This window comes from Amphichorda felina, assembly GCF_050947745.1.
Source record: "Amphichorda felina strain 45539 chromosome Unknown scaffold_7, whole genome shotgun sequence".
NCBI lineage: Eukaryota > Fungi > Ascomycota > Sordariomycetes > Hypocreales > Bionectriaceae > Amphichorda > Amphichorda felina.
This window is the reverse complement of record NW_028145043.1, coordinates 179,340-200,662: the sequence shown is the minus strand read 5'-3', so window position 1 is coordinate 200,662 and position 21,323 is coordinate 179,340. Positions and strand designations below refer to the sequence as shown.

Sequence of the window (21,323 nt, the reverse complement as noted above, 5' to 3'; positions counted from 1 at the left end):
AAAGTAAATACATTGTATCACGAGTGAACCTCCTCCTCCGCCGTTCCAAAAAGAACAATGGACTTGATAAACCCGTTTTCAAAGCATTGCCGCCTCTGAACTAGACTGTGAAGTCGAGGCAGCTAATGTACGTCTGGTCATTCGCCCACCAGAACCACTGGAGCACACAGTTCCCGCCCTCGGCGCACAAGTCCGAGAGATCTTCAGGGATTGTGACGCTAAAATCGCCTGTTTCTTTGTGTCAGTGCCACGTCTCGGGAATGCGTCTTGCTGCACGTACGCTCGTCGTCGGGGACGTCTGGGTCGGAGCTCAGGAAGTCATCCCAGACCTTGAGCGGCTCGCCGACAATCTGGTTTGCCGCAGTATCGACCACGGAGATATTCTAAAGAAAAGTCGTTTGAGCATCACATCTTCTACATCTGCAAGATTCCCACTTACGGCGTAGCCAGGCTTGTGGCCCGCGATGATGTCGATGTGAATGTCCACAACATCGCCAGCGGCCAGAGCCAGGGCATTGTCGACATTGTCTTCGTACTGGTATCCACGGCACAGGAACAGGTTGCAGTTATAGTCGCCATCAATGACCTCTACCGAGTTCTCGATGGGGCCGGCAATGTCTGACCCAGCATGTCAGTGACTGCGTGGCCTGTTGGATGCCGGGTCTGTTACCGTCATCAAGGCGATCCGCTACGGCCGCGCCGCAGAGCTCCTCGTGGACCGATCCGGCCTGTGTATTATGTCAGTCGCCGGATAATTCTCCAGTGGCATGTGGTCTGCTCTATACTCCGCGGGGAGTGGGCGTCTGCATCACTGCGTGGCCCCAGGCACAGCCGACGGCCGCTGCGAATACTGTGGTTTTGAAAAACATGGTGGAGCTGGAGGCAATCAGGGAACAAGGCTGTTGGAGTCGTTGGTATTATGCATATCATCAGCGTAATGTGTCGTTGATATATAATAAATGTTGCGAACCCGGCCCACGGCGATCGGCCGGAAGTGGAGGCTCCGAAGTGGGTCTGATGGTCCGGGACCGAAGGAATAGGGATGATATCTCTTCCACCAATTGCAGCGACATAGATATATGAGGTTGGCACAACAGGTGGTCAGGGTGATGCCGAGTGAGCCGAAAATGCCTTGAGGAATAGGAATGCATAAGATAATTAATCCGTACGGGCTGAGATGGGGTCACCCGATGTACTTGACATATTAAAATCTGGAATCGGAGCCGCCCCATGCTCAAAGAACCAGATCCTGCCATCTGCCCCAGATAGGACTGTCACATGCGTCCACGAATGGTGATACGTGCTATCAAAAGGTATATCTCCATGAGGGATGATCGTCGCCCATGTTGTCTAGGTCCTCTGCCTCGTCGGTATAACGATAGTCGCGGCCTCCACGGTCGCGACGCTGGTTCTCCGCTCGCAACCCGAAGAAATATACAGTCGATAGTATGCCGCAGGTAATCAAGAGAGACAGGGATACAGAAACGCCAGTTTTATAGTATGGGGTCTCGCGGTTCAACCATGTTGTGCTTCCGATAATGCCTCCACTGTTACCGCCCCCAATGATCATGGCAGAGGCGATGGCCCTCTTGTAGTGCCCGCTTGGCTAAGGTAAAATTGTTAGCATTGAATTGCATCGGGAAAAGACGGCGCTCTGATTTCAACTCACCTGGTAAATGACCCATGCCAACACGGTGGCTATCACGGTGAATGCGGTGGCGCCAACCAAGAAGCAACTGAAATACCGGACCGCCGAAGATACAGCAGGACCGGAAAGCAGGATGCTGAGGCCAGCGATCCCGGGCACCAGCATAATCATGATTACGATATAGCGACACTGATGGCGATCCGTAAGCCACGCGCAGGTCAGAGAGATAGCTGCACTAGCTATGTAGATGGGAATGACGCGCAGCTGAGCCTCGGCTGCCGAGAAACCCATTTCCTATTTTTGGTTTTAGGTTTTAGAACAGGCATGGAATCTGACCCGGAAGGTAATATCAACGTACCCTGATGACGCTTGGTAGAAAGAATGAAACAGAGTATGCAGTTGTGACAATGGTCATATGCATACTACGTACCAGGAGGTGTCAGCCTCGAGAATTCTGCCGCCAGTGGTAGACAGGGGAAACTCACAGTATTCCCATGTAGATCTTCCAGTCAGTCAATATCCTCTTGATTGCCGACTTGTTCAGCTTGTCCATCCGGGCCATGCCACCGCCAGCATCATCAGCCAGCTTGCGCGCTAGCCGAGCCTTCTCGCTGCTGGACAGGAACTTGGCTTGGCCAGGCCAGTCGGCGATCCAGAACTTGGCGGCGACCCCAAATCCGACAGTCATGACACCTTCGACGATGAAGATCCAGCGCCAGCCTTCGTAGCCGCCGACGCCGTCCATCTTGCTGAGTGCAAAGGCAAAGATCTGTGGAACAAACCGCCCCCGTCTGAAATTAGTTGCTGCTCCTCTCTTGCACGGACGCATGGGTAGTAAACAATGGACTTACACCTCCGAATGCACCTGAAATGATGGTGGCGGAGTTGAATAGGCTGAAGCGCCATTGAAGCTCGTACCTAGCATAGTAGGTAGATAGGAGATATGCTCCTCCCGGAAACAAGCCAGCTTCGAAGATGCCGAGCACAACCCGGAGTGCAACCAGGCCCTCGAAGTTCCTCACGAGCCCTTGGCCAATTGTGGCTAGCCCTGTGCCAAGATACCATTTGGTTGTTAGACATCAAATGGCGTGGCTGTTTGCCATGAGGGAGGGCGAGGGGGAGGGAGAGACATACCCCAGCAGGTGGAAATGACGCTCAGCCAAGTCGAGGGCGCCACCTTTTTGAGGATGAGGTTGCTGGGCACTTCGCAGAGGATGTAGGTGATGAAGAAGACAAAGAGGGCGATCCCGTAGTCCTGGCCTTCCATGCCTAGCGACGTCTCGATTCCCTGGATCTTGGCATTGCCAATGTTGGAGCGATCGAGGAAGGACATGAAGTAGAGAATAAACAGCGGGGGGATGACACGTCGGTCCAACCGCCGGAGAAGTCTCTTGTCGCTGGCCCGTTGGTCGACAATCTCGGTGTTGTCCTTCTCGACGTCGGGACTGGGAGTGGCTAGTTCTGCGGCTGGTGCTTGGCTCCTCAGTGGGCGCTTCTCCGGGTGAGCATGATCAGAGATGACCATGATGGTGGTGTTGGGCTCTGCCTCTGTTTGAAAGAATATGATGATAGCTGTTGGCAAGGGCTAGAAGATTGATGAGACGTCTGTGGCCGTGGTTGAGTGGTTATGGGTTGATGATGATGAGCTTTTGTTTTATCATTTACCCACAGCATCTGGTAACCCTGGCTGAATGTCACAGGAACACAAAAGTCCAGGCTATGTTGTGGGGATGTCTAACCAAGGTACGATCCGAGACACATGATTTCAGGTACGAGTCGGGGGGGACGGCACGGAGTTAACAGCCGCAGTTCTTGCCAGTTGGATGTTGGACCCCCCTGCGCCCAGATACTCTAGTTTCCGAAGACTGGATGGGTTCTCCAAGATCCCCAAAACTGGTCCCATACATCCAGGCTTAATAGAAGATGGACGGTGTCGTGTCAAGGAATGATTTCCCCACGGGGGGTCGCCGAGCCAAGGTTGGCCTGGGCGATCCAAGCGAAGTTCAATCAGACAATTGAACACGGGACTCCACAAAAGGTCTCACAGCAAGGAAAAACTTAAAACATGATGCACTTGATTTAGCCTACTCCTTGCAGATCCAATGAGGCCGACAATACTGCTGTAGTCGGGGCCGTGGCGACTGGTCAAGCTTCATTAATACATACGAGTACTAATCGCTCCAGTTGCTCAGGGTCCCTCAATAGTTCCATGCAAAAGAACGCTAGAAGGCCTTTACCGAGAATAGATCTTCTATTTCTGGTTCTTTAGCGGCTCTAAATTAACCATAGTACATAAACACGTGTATCTCGTTCTGTCTATACTTACACAATTCTGATTCGCTTTCGTCCTGCTGGAGATGAAAAATAAAGGATTCGTTCATTCATATCACATCTCTCATTTCCGCAGAAGGGATACTAATCACACTGCAACCTGAAGACGTCTATGGTGAATGTACGGATACCATCCGACTCGCCGTATGTGGTTGGAGACGAACGCGACCATTGGACGCTGGGAGAGCTTAGAGTTAGGACGTGATCCTAGGATACGGGGTAGTAGGTTAAGCATATTGACATCATGTTGGTGTCGCTCGATTTTGAGCATGAGCTTTACTGTTTGCAAGGTGCTTTGGTTTAATATAGTTCGGCAGTTGATATTTCAATTCTACCTTGGTATGTGTTGGCTGGTTTCGCACGACATCATTGAGTTTTATAAGTGGCAATGAGCGGCCTTATGGTACTTCCGTGGACAATAAACAAAGACAACTGATATGTTTGATTCGTATACGCTAGGATTGGACCAAATATCCCCATTTCTCCCCATGACTTGATAGTGGACAATTGATACTGCGTTGACATGAATGGGCTCCTTTTCACCTTGTGCAGTACCAGAAATATTGTCATCCGCCTCACTGAGCTGGCTTCTCCTCCTTCTTTGGCTCGGTGTCGTCGTAGGTGATGCCCATGTACTTGCCTGGGTAGTACTTGGCCACCCACATCTCGGCCAGCATGCTCTTGGTGATATCCTTGAGGTAGTAGTTGATGGGAACGCCCGAGTTGCCGTCGGCGGCCTTCTTGAGGTAGTCCTCGAGGGCAGTCATCATGGAGTTGATGTCGAGGATCTTGTTGGACCCGTCGTCGATCTCAGCCAGCGCCGACAGGGCCGCCTTGACCTCACCCGCCTTCATCGAGATCATCTGGCCTCCTGTTCTGGCCGCATCCGCCGACTGCTTGACAGTGTCCTGGTCAGACACAGTCGCATTCTGCAGCGTGGCCAGTGCCTCGAGGCTTGTCTTGGGGCTGAATTCGGAGAACTTCTCGACGCCCAGCTTGACCTCGTTGGCCACCATGGACGGGATCGCGCCCATGCAGATCATGGTGACGTGCGAGTTGATGTTCTGCGAGCTGAGCATGTTCTTGACGTCGTTGGCGATGGAAGTGTTGACACCAAAACCACCGGAAGCCTTGGCAAACCACGCGCCTGCGTCCATCTGGGCCTGCAGCGACGACACGATGCCCGTCATGCTCTCGCTGACCGACGTGTTGCTCGTGTTGAGGACGTGCACCATGCCCACGAAGCTCGACCCAAACGTCATGCCCGAGATGATGCTGAACTTGTTGAACTTGGGCTTCTTGCCGTCGCCCCCGGCCGCCTCGTCCGGGTCGCCCTTGGTGGCAATGTCCATCATGTTCTTGGTGCTGGTGGGCACAATCTTGTCGTCCGAGAAGAGGTGGTTCCACACCTTGATGCCCTTGTCGACGTTGAGCACAAAGGGGGCCAGGATGGACGCGTTCTTGTGCGTGCACGACACCGACATGACCAGCGTGCCCGACAGGCTGTGCTTGCTGGTCTGGTCGGCGACCTGGCTGGACGCCGCCGTGCTCATCTGCGTGGCCACACTCTTGCCCAGGTAGCTCATCGAGTTGGCCACGTAGGAAGAGATGCTGGCGGCGAAGGCCTGAGAGTCCTGCTGGTTGGTGTCGAGCGAGAAGTACTGCACGTCCATGTTGATCGAGTCCGAAGCCAGGGGCATCGTCTTGATCTGCGTCTTGACGTAGTCGACGGGGCTCTCCATCTGCACGTGCTTGCCCGAGATCTGCGCGCGGATGTCCGGGATCTGGTTCTCAGCGGAGATCTTCTTTTCCGCGTACGTCTTGGCCGAGTCCACGATGCTGTCGTTGAGCGTGTCCATGGCGCCGTCAATCTTGGACGTGTCGATGCCCAGGTTGAGCAGCTCCGTCTTGGTCATGTCGAGGCTGCGCCTGGACATGAGGAGGTTGTTGAGCTTGTCCTGAGCATCGTCGACGGGCTTTTGCAGTTCTGAGATCTGGTCGACGAGATCAAGTGCCTCGAGGCTGACAATGTTGGCCAGCACGAGCTGGGGATCGTACGGGATTGTGGAAGGCATGATGAATGCGGCTTTGGGTGAATAGAGAGGGGCTTATAAGAGGGATGTTGACGGTTTTGCTGTGCGATAACTTTGATGTCTTGTAGTATGATTGCTGTTTCTGAAGCTGCTTGATGATCGAGTTGAAACTGATCTTCACTCGGGGGATCACGAGGTAGATATAGTCGGCGGTCTCGCTCTCCTAACCTCAAGGAGAAGCATCGAAGCAGGCTTGTCAACTACAAGATGAGCGAAAGATGATGCCCAACCCCAGAATATCGTGGAAGAACATAGCCGCCCTGTCAAAGTTCTCTGTATCGGAGGCCGTAACGTGTGATGGCTCGGCATTCGGTTGCCACCTGACCTCGATACAGAAGATGGCTGCATAACGCATCCCGACCGAGTATGAAGCCGGCCAGTATATTGTCAAGTTTAGATTTCCTGGCGTCAAGTTTGCTCTCGGCCTCACAAGATGCTGCATAGGCGCCTACGTCTTCACGTTCAGCTGTTTCCTTGAGTGAGGGCTAACCCAGGTATGGACCTTCAGCTACTGTACTGAAAAGGGATGAGACCCAAAATATTACTTTTGAGACTTAGGGGTCTCATCTTAGAGAAGACGGGAAAACAATGGGACAGGCGAGCCTAGATGTGATGGCACAGCTTGTGCGGGAGCAGGGCGAGAATGGTCCCAGACTCCCATCCGGTGCTCAATGTAGAAGTACCTACATAGCCACAGTAGTCTTTGTTGATATAGATACTACGCAGGTATCATAGTGGCTTGTGTTACCTTATTATGTAAAGTATTGGAACTCTAGTTTAAGCTCTTTCTCCCACTCTCATACGGTAGCAGGTCTAAACATTGCTCCTATTTCAAGTTGTGCCCCCGAATGCCCATGCTAAGCTAGAAAGAAAGCATAGTTGGAGTGTCTAAGCAACCCCAGATCTACCAAACAAGGTGGACATCATGTCATAGTACTAGGGCCATTTGCAGAGCAGAGACAAATGCATACAGTCCATTGGGGCTGTACCCGCCGGACCTAACTGACGCTTGGCGTAGGATTGCCCTATCACTGGGGATGCTTATGTCGCTACTTTCTGACTGCATGGCCGATTTATTCGCGCCAAGAAGATCTGCGGTCGGGATATATATGTCATGGATGGAGGCATCGGCAAATGTGTGGCTGAAAGGTAGGGGGAGGAGCCCAAACGGCCCAGGGGGGGGAGAATTGGGCAACAAATGCAACAAATGGAACCCGTTTATTGAGACATGCATACCCGAATGGTGCCGTTCCATCCCCATACGTAGAATGACTGGACTGTCTGAGCAAACATGCAGTCCGCATATGGCCCAGCGGGTGCCAGGTGAATGCTCCGAGCCTCCTCTGGCCCCAGCAGATGCAGATACTACGCCACTTTGCGTGGTGGCACCGTGACACGGCAGTGAATCCTCCTCGAGAGATTCGCCCTTAAAGGAACTTGACCTGTCATTTCAGCGCTGTGGCTTGCGGCCTCTGCCCATGCACGACCTCGTCGTTTCCCCTCTTGTCAGGATTGCTCTCACCGATGGCGCACAGCTATGACTCGGCATGCGCTGAACGGACGAGAAGGGAAAGGGCAGGACGAGTTTGCTGCCATGAGATGAGCTGAATAGCATCTTGGATCTCTGTCTCACGGAGTCATCATGACCTGGATTTGCCAAGTGCATTCCGTGGCGGTGCTCCTCTCGACGTGTTTTCTAGCTACTGGTGAACAGGTATGCAAAGCCATCATGAGAAGTGTCCTCGCCGGATCCGTAGGCTGGTCTAGACTCGACGGCATACTACGTCGGTATATTGATATGCCCGGTATGGGAATAGTTGAATATCCCAGCTTGCAGGCGAGGTGGTGTTGACCTTGTGTCTTTAACGGGATTCGCCATGGCTGGAGCTCTGGGTGGCATGAGGAAAAGGCGGAGGACAGAAGGGGCCTCCGTCTCTGAAGAGCTTTCATGAGTATACAAGGCATAGGGAAACCACCTGGAGACTCTGGTCAACTCAGGAAATCACAATCTCATCCTCCACAGACTTTTCATCCCTAGCCCTTACTCAACCTTGACCTACAAACCCTCTTAAAGACCTCTGCTCTCCACAACCCCCCCAGAACATTCAACATGTTCATCTACGGCGGAAAGCTCGAGTGGATGCACTACGGCGTGGACGAGGCCTTCTTCGTGGTCCTCCCCAACGGCCCCGTCCGCGTCGGCGACATCGTCTACCTGTACACGCAATGGACCGTCGATGCCAAGGGTGTCAAGAAGGGCAAGTGGTTCCAGAGCCAGCGCGTCGAGAAGGTCGTCCGGGGCGACAATGGCGACGACACCTTCACGCTCGCCCACGGCTACTACTCCTGGGAGCTCCAGTCGCAGAGCAACTACGGCAAGGTCGTCGTCAACATGTCCAACCCGGGCGGCGTCAAGAGCGCCATGACCCTCGCGCGCGTGTACCAGCCCCAGGGCGAGGCGTCTACCGACCCTGCGCGCATCTGGACAGGCGTGTTCAACTGGCCGCAGTATGCCACTGATGAGCTCTTCATGCTGGTCGTGCCAGAGGGCTTCGGGGCCGGTAAGCCCGTCATTGGCCTTTCGCAGTGGACTGTCAGCCAGGACGGCAAGCCCAAGGTCAACTGCTACCTCCATGGCGTCCAGCAGAACGAGACGCCCTCGGAGGGCAAGCTCAAGTTTACCTTCAGCTACCACTACGTCTTGACGTGCACCTGGGACGAGAAGACGGAGGCGCTGGCCGTGACGGTGCAGGAGCCGCATGGGCACACGCAGGACGTTGGGCCATGCAAGCTGGCGGCTCTGGTTCAGCATCATACAGAGTGAGTTTGGCTGTCCTATGAGTTAAGAGAACCTCTCTTACTGATACACTGGCGCAAAATAGAGATGTCACACCACCCGTGATCCCCGCTGGCAAGGCCGAGTTTGACGTCCGCTATCCCCAGGCGGAGCCGGCTCTTGCTCGCATCCACGCGACGCTGCCTTTTCCACGCACCCTCATTGACACTCTGACGCACACGGCGGCTTTTCTGGACGAGGCAGGCTACATGGCCAAGTACGCCGTTGATGTATGTACACCAGCATACTGTCATGAGTAATGAACAGCCACTGACTCTCTAACCCCCCTCCCTCTAGAGATATCATGCGCTGGACAAGTTGTACCATGCTCTCCTCAAGCAGACAGACGACCTGAACGCCCAGATCCGCGATCTCACAGCCCAGATCCGCCAGCTGACCACCCTAGACGAGGCCGAGAAGAAGGAAATTGAGGCCCTCCAGAAGAAGTTGACCGAGGTGCTCGACGCAGCGGCCAAGAAGGAGGCCGAGCTCACGAAGCAAATCCAGGACCTCCAGAAGGCACTGGCCAACGAGAAGGACATGGAGGAGGAGGAGAAGCGCGCGCTTGACGCGGCACACGACCAGATCAACAGGGAGCAGGAGGCCCGGGCCAGGGCGGAGAGGCAGGTCGCGGCGCTGCAGTTCGCGCTGGCCGAGAGCCAGAGACACATTGTGCAGCTGCAGGCGCAGATGGCAGAGCTGTCGGGCGAGGTGGGCACCCTGCGCGGCCAGCTGGATGCCGAGAGGGCGCACAGCGAGGAGCTGGAGAAGAGGGCGGGCGAGCTGGGGGATAAGGTGGCGCTGCTGGAGAAGGACGCGGTGGCGATGAGGAAGACGCTGGCGCGCACGGCCGAGGATCTGGAGGAGAGCCGGCGCGAGTCGGATGCCAAGGACAAGGTCATCGAGGCGCTGCAGGGGGAGCTGGCCATTGTCAAGAAGGACCGCGATGCCAAGGAGACGGCCTACGAGGAGCTCCAGAGGGCTACCAGTGCGACCATCCAGATGCTCGAGGCGGAGATTGCTGCCCTCAAGGCGCAGTGGCCCTCTTACGACTTTCCCAAGTTTCCCGATGGGTTACCGTCGCCGTTCCCCGACCCCTTTTCTGGGCCAGGGGTTATTGGTTGAGGGTGAAGAGGGTTCTGTCCATGACATTGACATTGACACTCCGCATGTACCCAGGATATGGATATAGCAAGATGGCAGTACACCTACGGTAGCTAGAGGCAAATGAGACTTGATGTTGTTCTAGGACATTGAGGTATCGTAAGCGCCACATCTACTCCATTCCCAGCCGATCGAGTGTCAGAGCGGCCGCCGTCACTGCCACCCCTCTATACTTATACCAACTCCTCCCCCACCGTCAACGTCCTATACAACCGTCGATGCTGCTCCAGCAACAGCAGCGTCGCAGCCGTATGCGGCCCCATCCTCGCAAAGCTAGGCACCCAGCCCCTGAACGCCCAACTCAGACCCTCGGTCCTGGTCAGCGTCCGCACCGTGTCCCACACCGACGCCCTCGCCCCGGAGCTCATGACCCGCGTCTTGATGACATCAACGGGGCTGCACGCCGTCGTGGCCACCAGACCCGAGAGCACCGACGCCGCCAGCTGCGTCACCACGTCGTCCCGGAGGCCCAGCCCAGATCCCAGGAGCGCCTGCTTGAAGCCGTCGTAGCACGCCAGCTGGCACGCCGTCATGGCGCCGGCCCTCACCGAGTTGGGCACGACGCCCCGGAACAGGCCGGGCAGGCCGTCGGGGGAGCGTGCCACGCGCGCCCAGACGTCCAGGACGCTGCGGTAGTTCTGGCGCAGGTGCGGGCTCAGGGACTTGTCGTTCTGCATGCGCACGTTGGCCATGTCGGCCGGGTTCCCGACCATGGCGCCCAGGCTGCCGGAGAGGAAGGCCGCGGGGAAGAGGATGGCAAAGGGGAGGGGCTTGCCGTTCTGGGACTGCGAGGCGGCGTCTTTGATGCTCTCGTAGGCGGCGAAGCGGGTGGCGCCGTAGGTGACTGGATGGATATGCATGTCAGTCAGCCAGGGTGGTGTCGACCATTGGGTTGTCTCATCTTACGCTGTCTCATGAGAGCGGCCGAGAGCTGTAAGATGTGTCAGTCATGTGAAGCATTTGGTGAAAGTTGGAGAGAGATTGGTAGTACTCCGCTGTAGGGACCGGTGATGCCCTCGGACCGCAGTATGTGCATCAGGGTGCCCACGACGCCTCTGCGCCGCTCGAGGGGCGTCGTCTGGAGGCGCACCTTGACTGGATGGGGGGTTCAGCACGAGATTCATCATACAAACAGTGTGAGAAAGACACGCACTCAGGTCTAATGGATGGGTCAGCACCACGGCCATGCAAGATGCTGAGCCGCCGAACCATTTCGGGTACTGGATGGGGGTTGTGGCTGCACTGGCTGGCTGCTTCATGATGGCCGCGGTCTGATGAGCCTGCTCCATGATGATGGAGTTTATCGATCGTTCACGTAAACATGTACTAACAGAACGGCTTCAAAAACAGAGTATCAAAGGATGTGAGCAGAAGTGGTCGGGGACTGCTTGAGGCCGAGGGCGAGTCAGCGTGTGTGACAGTGTAATACGTCGCTCGACAGAGTCCCCGGTATACATGTACCATATAGCAGGCAAATCCCCCGCGATGCCCTTCAATTATCTATGTACATGCTCTTCTCCTATTAACGATCGGCCCAACCCCCGAGACCGGCTTCCCCTCGGGGCCCCGGGGTGTTACTCGTAATAACCATCAATGATGATAGTTGGGGTGACTCGGCTATATGCTTCCCCATATCTCCACCCTCGGCTTCTCAGACGGCGGGGGAATCTCCAACTCTCCACTTTTGCCGTCTATTCGGCTTCTCGACTCGACTTTGCCGATGTTGACGACACGGCTGGCGATGCGCTCGAGCACGAATAAATAAATTAGGGGCGGCTTCACTCCTCATTGTGAGACGGTCAATCCAGCCCAGCAACATATCCAGCCATCATGTCGCGATCCCTCTCCCTCTCCCACCAGCTGCGGCGCCTAGGTCGTCGCCCCTCAGCAACACCAGCATACCACCACGCCCCAGTAACACAGGCCGTCAACCGCCGGCATGGCTTCTCATCCACCTCGCGGCGCCAGATCATGGAGATGACGGGCTTCACCGAGAACCAGCTCACAGTGCGCGAGGCCGTCAGCCAGGTGTGCTCCAACTTCCCGCCGACGTACTGGCAGGAGCACGACCAGACCGAGACGGACCCCAAGGAGTTCCACGCGGCTCTGGCAGCCGACGGCTGGCTGGGCATCGCGCTCCCCGAGTCCCTGGGCGGCAGCGGGCTGGGCATCTCGGAGGCGACCATGATGATGCAGACCATCACGGAGAGCGGCGCAGGCATGGCGGGCGCGCAGGCCATCCACGCCAACGTCTACGCGACGCAGCCGCTGGCCAAGTTCGGGACCGACGAGCAGCTGCGCGAGACCATCCCCAACATCATCTCGGGCAGGTGGCGGGCCTGCTTCGGCGTCACGGAGCCCAACGCGGGCCTCAACACGCTGGGGCTGGCCACGACGGCCCGCCTGCTGCCCGACGGCAGGACGTACAGCGTCACGGGCCAGAAGATCTGGATCACCTGCGCCCAGGTGGCGTCCAAGATGATCCTGCTGGCGCGCACCACGCCCCGCGACCAGGTGGCCAAGCCCAGCGAGGGCCTGTCGCTGTTCTGCATCGACCTGGACCGCGGGCAGCCGGGGCTGGACATGCGCAAGATCAAGAAGATGGGCGGGCGGGCCGTCGACGCCAACGAGGTCTTCTTCGACGGCTACAAGATCCCCGCGTCGTCGCTGATCGGCGAGGAGGGCAAGGGCTTCAAGATGATCCTGCACGGCATGAACGCGGAACGCTGCCTCCTGGCGGGCGAGGCGCTGGGGCTGGGGTACGCCGCGCTGGGGAGGGCAGCCGAGTACGCGCGCGAGAGGGTCGTGTTCGACCGGCCCATCGGGCAGAACCAGGGCATCGCGCACCCGCTGGCCGACGCCTACATGCGCCTGGAGGCGGCCAAGCTGGCGACGTACCACGCGGCGCGGCTGTACGACGCCAGCAAGGCGGATGGCAGCATCCGGCAGGACGCCGTGGGCGTGGCGGCCAACAGCGCAAAGTACATGGCGGCCGAGGCGGCCTTCACGGCGTGCGAGAGGGCGGTGCTGGCGCACGGGGGCATGGGATACGCGGCCGAGTACGATGTTGAGCGCTGGTTCCGCGAGTGTCTGGTGCCCCGGATCGCGCCGGTGAGCAGGGAGATGATCCTCAACTTTATCAGCGAGAGGGTGCTGCGGCTGCCCCGGAGCTACTAGAGGAGCGTGTAGTTTATACCATTTATACCATTTATACCATGAAGCAGGTCTATTGTAGGAATACTGATATTGTGTCTGTGAATATATGTAGTACATGGTATAAATGACCCCGGGTGCCGGTCTCGGTGGTCCGTATGCGGCAACACCGGGTTTCCCCCCCCGGCATAAGGAAATCTACCTAAACAACACGAATAAAGACTGGCCACCCCTCTCGGAATCAACTGGACTCCATTGGTGCCCACAAACCTTCTCCAACGTGGGGACTGACTCGTTGGGTACCTGCCCCCCCGTCTTACATGCACCTTATTTACCATGTACCTCAATCTGGAAATGAATCTCGACTGTGTAACCTCCACCCTGCTCCCACCAAGACCATCATGACGCCCTCGACGCCCTCCAGACCACCAGCCTCGACCTCGACGGATGGCAAAAAGACGCGCGCAAAGCAGGCCTGCCGCGTGTGCAACAGCCGTCGCGTGCGCTGCAATGTCATGCAAGTCCGGCCTTGCGACAACTGTGTCTCGGCCGGCGAGAAGTGCGAGATTGTCCCCTCGCGCCGCGGCCGGTGAGCTCCTCTTTCTGCTCTTCCTCTTCCTCTCCCTCATCGCCTCGACTCTCCCAGACTGACTCTATGAGACAGGTATCCCCGTCGGTCGCGTCGAGGCCAGGAGCCTTCCACCGACCCCCAGCACTCACACTCACCCCACGATGGCCTCGCATCATCCACCTCACGCCTCACCGGGGCCAGCCCTGGGCCTGACCCCAGCCCCAACGAGTCGTCTGCCCACGACAACACCCAGGACATGACCCAGGACACGATCCAGGACACGACGACCCTTCGCGACACCTCGCCCTCGCCCGCCGCTGGCACCCTCTTCTTCGGCGAGTCCAACTTCCTCACCCTCGTCCCCGGATCCAGCCGCCAGCGCCTCATGTTCCCAGCACCCGACACGCCCCAGTCGCAGGGGGGCTCATCCTCCTCCCACGCCGGCCTCTCCCCGGCCACGATGCAGTACCTCCGCGACGAGGGCGCCTTCACGCTCCCCGATCTGCAGTCGTGCGTCCCCGCCTTGCAGGCCTACTTCGCCTGGTTCCACCCGTGCTTCCCCGTCGTCGACCGCGGCGCCGTGCTGCGCCAGCTGGCCGCCATGGACATCTCGCGCATGCTGCTGCAGGCCATGCTGTACATTGGCGCCACCTACTGCGACGACGACACCATCGCCGCCATGGGCTTCGCCGACCGCTCCGAGGCCAAGAACACCCTGTACGGCCGCGCGCGCATCCTCTTCCACGCCGACTGGGAGAAGGACCGCCTGGCCCTGATCCAGTCGCTGTTCCTCATGAGCTTCTGGCGCGGGGGCCCGTCGGACGTGCGCGATGTGCGGTACTGGCTTGGTGTGGTCATTACGCTGGCCGAGTCGTATGGTCTGCATAGATCGTGGGTTTCCTCCCTGTTCCGTTGACGCGGGTACTCATTCCTCCAGCTGTGCCTCTCGGCTGACTGTGTGATCCAGAGACAAGTTCATGTCCAAGGACCCCCGACTGTCCAAGATGCGGAGGCGGATATGGTGGTCCATCTACGTACAGTGCCCTCTCGCCCCGGCCAAGACGTATGTATATCCAGCTAACAGGACTAGGTCCGTGAACGACAAGCTGCAGCGTCGCTCGGCTTACCCAGTCGAATACGCGACGAGGATTGCGACATTGAGCCGCTCGCCGCCGCAGACCTCGAGTCTGAGACTGAGGTCACGGCTGCGTCCCTCTTTGGGTCGTGCGAGCCCCAGCATATCACCTATGTGGTCAAGATGGTGGAGATTGCCAGGTTGTGTGAGTTCACAATGGACACATAACTTCACATGAAAAGACAAATACTGACAGCCTACCAGTGGGCAGAGTCATCGACGTGCAGTTCGTGCCGGGCCAGCGTCCCACCACGTCAGACCACATCGACATCCTCGACATGTCGCTCGAGGAGTGGAAGAGGAGCCTGCCCAGCGACATGCAGTACTCGGAGGAGGGCACCGCCTCGATATGGACCTGTCTCCTACACCTCGCATACAAGTAGGTCCCGGCCACAGCCCTTGCGTTCCATCTTCAACCCTTCTTTCGAGTGAAGCATGGCTAACTTGAACATGTGCCCCTCAGCCACATCCGCATCCTCATCCACCGCAGCAACTTTATCAAGTACGACGAGGAGAACAAGAGCAACCAGGTCGTCGTCAACGCCGCGTGCCGCATCAGCCGCATCGCCGAGGACATGTCTGCCCAGGGCACCCTCCGCTACGGCCAGATGCACCTGTGAGTCCCTCCCAGTCCTTCTCTTCCCTTACAACTTCCTTCCCCTCCATCCCCAGCCCCCTGGCTGTGAACACAAGCCCCTGACACCTGGCACCAGCATCACCAGCCTCTTCGCCGCCCTGTGCATCCACGCCCTCGGCATCCGCCGCCACACGGGCATGTCGCAGCGCATCGCCGAGCACCGCGCCCAGCTGTGCCTGCTGTGCCTCAAGGAGATCCAGAAGTACTGGCGCGTCAACAACAACGTCCTCGACCTCTTCCTGCAGTACCTCGACAGCTCCATCGCCAAGCGCCTGCACGGAGGAGGCCCGTCTGATGCCGCTGCCGCTGCTAATAACACTGCTGCTCCTCCCCCTCCCCCTCCTCCTACTACTACTATGAGAGATGCTGCCGCCACCGCCCCGGGACATGCGGCCAGCATCAAGACCTGGTCGAGGGACGTCCACCCCCACACTGCACTCATGGGCCCTACGACCAGCGCCGACGACCCGAACATGGCGGGCATGGCCAACCCCGAGCCAGAAACGCACCAGCACCAGCACCAGAGCCAGCACCACCAGCACCGGCAGCCGCTCGATCTGTTCGAGGACCAGTATCTGAACCTCGTCAGCGGCCACTGGGAGGGCGACGACGCGCTGGGCGACCTGGCCGTTTTGCTGGGGGGCGACGAGTTTATGCAGACCGAGGGGATGGATTTCCTCGGGCGGTCCCTGTGAACCGCATATATACATACGTACATACATGTTCACCATCCGACTATACTGAGTGCTCGTTACGAAACCAACTTCAAAGAGTTCAACACTACCCTCCATCTCACAGTACCGCCCCACGGGCACCCTCCCCAGCAGGTACATCACCGCCCCATGCCACAGCACCTCAAAGTGCGCCCCCGGCAAGTTGGGGAAATGAATAAAGCCAGAACTACTAAGCAGACCAGGCAGACGGGGATCCGGAGCCTTTTACTGACTTTCGACGAGGAGCTGGATGGATGCATGAGGTTCTGCTAGTAGGGCTCGACGCCAACATGCGTGTCATTCTATCCGTCCATCTATAAGATGATCATCATCATCAACATGATATACATGATCTGAATAAAGACTAGACAACCCGACATTTGTAAATCCAGGTCATCATATCCAACTTGGACCGGATCGATGCCGGTGCTCAACTCGGCCATGTGGAGACTCCCGGTCGCGGGCGCATCAGGCGACGTCACTGGGCCATCTGCGACGCTGGCATTGGTCAGGTCGTAAAGATCAACTTGACCCTGTCAGCTTGGCACCCAAGTCACTTGAGACGACAGATCTAACTAGTTAGTTGAAGCAAATAAATAAATATGCTTCCATACCCCCAATGTACCTCTGTCTCCCCATCTTCAATACCATCCACAAGCTCACGGATATATCCAATCCACCATGTTCCGTCCCCTCGCCCGCGCCCAGCGCCTCACCCCCCTCTCCTCCATCATGACGACGCAGCTCCCCCGTCCTCACCTACCATCATCACAGTCACCCTTCTCAACACATATCCCCCACCGCAACAAGCAAAACACAGACCCCGAGATGCCCGCCTTCACCCTCCAGGGGCTCGGCATCAGCAGGAACATGAAGGTCGCCCTCGTCACCCTCGTCTGTGTATTCGGCACCATGGAGACGTACACCTACTACCGGTGGTTCAAGGGTTGGTACTACGGCGAGACCAAGGAAGACGGCACTGCGACTGAAAAGTAAACTCTCACCGTGGCTATGACAAGGGCGGCGTCAGAAGAATTCCGACATGTGTAATATAGTATTACCCATGTCGAACATCCCCCAACCAATGTACATATAGTACCCCCTCCACAGCCCTGCATAAAGCGAGCACTGCAGTGGGAGAAAAGTGGCGGCATGATGCCACCGAGGTTCCCCGCCCAACTTTGCCAAAGCAATTTCCATCGGGAGACGCGTCTTGACAACGCGTCAACCAATGTCAGCCCGAGAGAATGCCCTGCACCACTGTTAGTCGCGGCAGCGCCGCCCATCGCATATCGCAATCAACGTGACTCTGCGTGTTAGAAAACGGGCAATATGCTTGAATTTGTTAGTTCTCTCCGACAAAGGCCAGAGGTAACCAGCCGAGAGGCCTGTGGATCCTCAAAAAACGCCGGAAAATCGCGACGGTCGACTCGTCGATATACACGCCCTCCGACCCCCACCCAACTCCAATCTTCTCATATACAAGGCCGTGTCCGATGCCGACATCCTTCTCTCTATAATGCAATCGTCCAAGGTCCTCGAACGCCAAACTCCCGAATCGAAATCGCTGCCGCAAGGTCGTAGTCGTGGCCCGTGATGCGGGCTAGTCGGAACAGGGCCCAATGCTCTTTTCGTGCACGTACCTGAGGTACTCGCGCTGCTCCCGGAAAGATGAATAGTCACCCTGGAGGATGACATCGAGGATATTCCCCGTGGAGCGGGAGGATCCCACATGCTTCATCCTGTTGCGTAGAGCATTGTAAGCTTCTTCAAAACGGGCAAGGATAGACGGCGTGTTGGATGAGCCGCCCGAAATATCGTTGGATGAGTTGTTGGGGTCAATGATGGACAGCCGGTCCATGTTCCTATAAGCAAAGCCTTTCACCTCCGACTAAGCCCTCAACGTCAGCATCGGGGATCGCCGAGATTCCAAAGTCCAACCAATTCACTCACCTTGCGAACGTAGCCAATAGTCCCTGTGAGAGAGATGGCATTCTTTTCGTGTTGAAATTGACGCCCGTAGAGATCAAAGAACTCTAGTAGCATCTCACCAAGATGGTGCTCGGGGATCAAACTCCGACTCTGGACCTGGGGCATGAGCTGAAGCATGCTGACGACCAGGCAAATGACAGAGAAGCCTCCGATTCCTCCGTTGACAGGCTCGTTGAGTCCGCGCATCAGAAGAAAATGCTTGATGACCGTCACCAAGATGGGCATGGCCGGGTACTGATCCTTCCAACGCAGGAATGTGTCAACAGCATCCACACCACCGAGGTTCTCGAACGAAACATCCACCTTCAGCCCCGTGACCTTATCGACATACTTGACCAAAGGGATTCGAGCGTGTGCGATAACCTCAATCGAGTCCGGCTCGGCGACCCGCTGGGCCACCAGGAGCTTCTGGAATTTATACAGCCAGTTCTTAGCGCTCAGGTATGTTGGGGGCCCGCCACGCATAAAGCTCGCCGAGCACACGACAAGGTCCATGTCTGCTGTGGGCAGGTAGAGACCGGACATGAAAGACCCAAAGGCAAAGACCTGTGCGCTGGCGAAATTTCGATTATCCCGGCGCATGGACTTTTTCAGGTTCTCGACAAGGTCGTCGCGGATGCGCTGCTCAAACTGGCGCGGTCGAGCATAATGGTAAAAGTCCATAATCTCCTTGTGCAATCTATCAAGGTCAGGACACGCCTCGCACCCAAAACCTCGGGCAGAATTCACTCACCGAAATGCCATATTAGTCGTCGCAGAGTGGTCGACAGCGGTCCAGGGGCAAGAATCCTCGCCAGACTTGGGCTCCCAGGCATGGGTCACGGAGCCTTTGGGGGGCTTCATGCTAACCTTCTTGAGTTGTCCGTAGTTGGGCGGCTTGATTTCATCGTTGGCCGTGCGCTTGCGGCTTCCCAGAGGACCAGTCGGGTCGCGCTGGTCGGGGATGCCGCCGTTGACCGACGTCCTGAGAGGAGGTGGAGGACCAGATGGCAGAGGTGGCGGAGGTTCGGTGGGAGGCTTGGGGGGCAGTTCAGGGCGAACCTCTTCGACTTCCTCCTCGCTCTCGCTGCTATCAAAAGCGATGAAGTCCTCTGCGTCCTGCGTGGTGCTGGCCTTCTTCTCGGCTTCCTCGTTCCTTGCTTTCCGGATCAAGGCGACAACATCCTTCTTCTTTTGTAATGTGTCGTCAGGGCAAGGAAGCGCAGTGTACGGATCGGGGTTGGACCATTTGGGTTCGGCGTTGGCGGAGCTGTCTTCTGCTGCAGTCTTTGCGCGCTTCTTCGAAGGCTCTCCACTGTCCGATTGAGAAGAGCGCGAGGATATTTCCATTTCCTGCTCGTCGTCATTCGAGAGCTCGTCGAGGTCACGAAACTTGGCAGCTCCTTCCGTATCGTGCAGTCGCTCCTCAGGAAAGTTGGCCAAGGGATTGGAAAGAAGAGCGCGTTCAGAGAGGTGAGGTGGGGGTTGCCATCGACGCCCACCGCGTCCTCTGCCCCTGCCGTCGCCGCGACGGTTTCCTCGTCGCTCACCAGGTCGGCCACTGCTGGGGAAGGGTGCAGAGGGAAACTGCGGCGCGCCGGCAGGTGCACCGACACGGAAAGTGAAGTCACCCTGAGGTGGGCGATAGGAATCAGTTCTGCCCTGAGGGTCCGAGTCGCGTGGGCGATATGACTCGCCGCGTCCGTCGTAAGGTCTTCCGCTCTGTCGGGGAGGACTTCGTGGTCGTCGCGGGGGAGAGGATCTGCGACGGCCCTCATCGCGTCTAGGGCGGGCGCGAGGCATTTTGCGCAGTGATTCCTGTGTCATACGCCAGTGAAGCGAAAGTGAGCGACAGCAGAGCGCGTCGAATTGGGCGGAATTGGAGGGTTTTAAGTTGTGAAAATAATGGGTGCCGAATTTACGGCAATGCGCCCGCCCTAAACCAAAGCGGCAAAGCCACTGGGGGGTGCATGACTCAGCCATTTGGGCCCTTAAGACCTCTTTTTCGCACCCGGTGGCTTCATCCACACAGGGCAGTGGCCTCAAGCCTTCAACGGTATCACGCGGCACGGTTCCATTTCAGCACTGCCAGGTAGAGATCATCAATGGATGGGAATTTATTCGGACCATGGTTCCTAAACGCTGGGCAGAAATGTCCTAACGTCTATTCCGCCATATCATATCATCTTAGGCCCATCTCAGGCTCCTCTCACCTCTCACATTAAACTCACGGATCATAGGCAACCACAGCGATCTCGACATGCATATCCGGATCAACCAGGTTGGCCACCCCAACCGCGGTCCAAATGGGCTTGTGGTCGGGCATCCACTTGCGGATGTTCTCCGCCATGAGCGCTACCACCTCTTCCGTCATGTTGGTGTGGTAGGAGTTGATGCGGAAGACCTGCGAGCACCCCTTGCCACCCGCGTCGCGGAGGTTCTTGTCGACACTAGCAAAGGCCTTGGAGATTTCCTCCTTGAGGTCGCTGGGGAACGTCCACCCGTCTTGGAAATCCCAGCCACCTGTGTAGTAATATGATGAGTTAGCACTGTCCCAAGTCCCAACGGTCTGCCGCCTTCCACCTACCCTGTCCGGAACACTCGATCCTGTCACCAATGCGCACTGCCTGGCTATAGCTATATTTGTCACGAGCCCACTCGCCAACTCCAGGGTAGGAGTAGTACTTGAGGCCAGACATTCTGATTGTAAAGACCCAGGTAATATCGGTAGGGATTTGCTTATTGGTAGTAGGAATACTGCGTGTCTGAAAGGATACGAGGTGAGTTGATGATAGAGAATCTAGGCCTTGGTAATGATGAAGGTCGGGTGCATCCCGGCTTAAATAGTTCATTTTCGGCTCCATCTAAAGCTGTCTCCCATTGAATGAAACGGCATTCAGACACGTAGCCGTGTCGTATTCCTAGCCGTTAGTGAAGTACTACCATTAGTATGTACAGTTTTACGATGTACCATTCGAGTGATAGGGTCTAGGATTTAGTTGCAACGGTCCATCAAGGTATACAAACGGCATTCAGACACGTAGCAATCTCGTATTTTTAGCCGCCAGTGA

The 21,323-nt window shown here is 56.9% G+C and overlaps 9 protein-coding genes across 9 annotated transcripts; 4 read left to right on the top strand and 5 right to left on the bottom strand.

Annotated features, from left to right (window-relative positions):
* Positions 1 to 100: 100 nt before the first annotated feature.
* On the bottom strand, positions 101 to 3,173 carry ACO1O0_006842 (uncharacterized protein; the record flags this gene model as incomplete). Its single annotated transcript, XM_083196222.1, has 9 exons — positions 101 to 228; positions 281 to 383; positions 440 to 618; positions 1,549 to 1,606; positions 1,670 to 1,942; positions 2,007 to 2,016; positions 2,134 to 2,417; positions 2,500 to 2,696; positions 2,783 to 3,173. The coding sequence occupies 9 exons, from the start codon at positions 3,171 to 3,173 to the stop codon at positions 101 to 103; spliced, it is 1,623 nt and encodes a 540-aa protein (XP_083047430.1).
* Positions 3,174 to 4,554: 1,381 nt separating this feature from the next.
* On the bottom strand, positions 4,555 to 6,054 carry ACO1O0_006841 (uncharacterized protein; the record flags this gene model as incomplete). The annotated part of the gene is made up of 1 exon (XM_083196221.1): positions 4,555 to 6,054. One exon carries the CDS (start codon positions 6,052 to 6,054, stop codon positions 4,555 to 4,557), a length of 1,500 nt encoding a protein of 499 aa, XP_083047429.1.
* A 2,128-nt stretch (positions 6,055 to 8,182) lies between these two features.
* ACO1O0_006840 (uncharacterized protein) lies at positions 8,183 to 10,033 on the top strand (the record flags this gene model as incomplete). The annotated part of the gene is made up of 3 exons (XM_083196220.1): positions 8,183 to 8,892; positions 8,955 to 9,138; positions 9,206 to 10,033. The coding sequence occupies 3 exons, from the start codon at positions 8,183 to 8,185 to the stop codon at positions 10,031 to 10,033; spliced, it is 1,722 nt and encodes a 573-aa protein (XP_083047428.1).
* Positions 10,034 to 10,245: 212 nt separating this feature from the next.
* Positions 10,246 to 11,361, bottom strand: DIC1_2 (Mitochondrial dicarboxylate transporter; the record flags this gene model as incomplete). Its single annotated transcript, XM_083196219.1, has 4 exons — positions 10,246 to 10,916; positions 10,979 to 11,003; positions 11,064 to 11,167; positions 11,226 to 11,361. 4 exons carry the CDS (start codon positions 11,359 to 11,361, stop codon positions 10,246 to 10,248), a joined length of 936 nt encoding a protein of 311 aa, XP_083047427.1.
* Positions 11,362 to 11,902: 541 nt separating this feature from the next.
* ACO1O0_006838 (acyl-CoA dehydrogenase family protein) lies at positions 11,903 to 13,249 on the top strand (the record flags this gene model as incomplete). The annotated part of the gene is made up of 1 exon (XM_083196218.1): positions 11,903 to 13,249. The coding sequence occupies one exon, from the start codon at positions 11,903 to 11,905 to the stop codon at positions 13,247 to 13,249; it is 1,347 nt and encodes a 448-aa protein (XP_083047426.1).
* A 377-nt stretch (positions 13,250 to 13,626) lies between these two features.
* ACO1O0_006837 (Zn(II)2Cys6 transcription factor) lies at positions 13,627 to 16,263 on the top strand (the record flags this gene model as incomplete). The annotated part of the gene is made up of 7 exons (XM_083196217.1): positions 13,627 to 13,814; positions 13,890 to 14,687; positions 14,764 to 14,859; positions 14,928 to 15,076; positions 15,136 to 15,310; positions 15,395 to 15,547; positions 15,645 to 16,263. 7 exons carry the CDS (start codon positions 13,627 to 13,629, stop codon positions 16,261 to 16,263), a joined length of 2,178 nt encoding a protein of 725 aa, XP_083047425.1.
* A 699-nt stretch (positions 16,264 to 16,962) lies between these two features.
* Positions 16,963 to 17,277, top strand: ACO1O0_006836 (uncharacterized protein; the record flags this gene model as incomplete). The annotated part of the gene is made up of 1 exon (XM_083196216.1): positions 16,963 to 17,277. One exon carries the CDS (start codon positions 16,963 to 16,965, stop codon positions 17,275 to 17,277), a length of 315 nt encoding a protein of 104 aa, XP_083047424.1.
* Positions 17,278 to 17,884: 607 nt separating this feature from the next.
* Positions 17,885 to 20,055, bottom strand: ACO1O0_006835 (uncharacterized protein; the record flags this gene model as incomplete). Its single annotated transcript, XM_083196215.1, has 3 exons — positions 17,885 to 18,172; positions 18,235 to 18,952; positions 19,007 to 20,055. The coding sequence occupies 3 exons, from the start codon at positions 20,053 to 20,055 to the stop codon at positions 17,885 to 17,887; spliced, it is 2,055 nt and encodes a 684-aa protein (XP_083047423.1).
* Positions 20,056 to 20,479: 424 nt separating this feature from the next.
* On the bottom strand, positions 20,480 to 20,951 carry ACO1O0_006834 (Endoribonuclease L-PSP/chorismate mutase-like protein; the record flags this gene model as incomplete). Its single annotated transcript, XM_083196214.1, has 2 exons — positions 20,480 to 20,775; positions 20,840 to 20,951. The coding sequence occupies 2 exons, from the start codon at positions 20,949 to 20,951 to the stop codon at positions 20,480 to 20,482; spliced, it is 408 nt and encodes a 135-aa protein (XP_083047422.1).
* Positions 20,952 to 21,323: the final 372 nt, after the last annotated feature.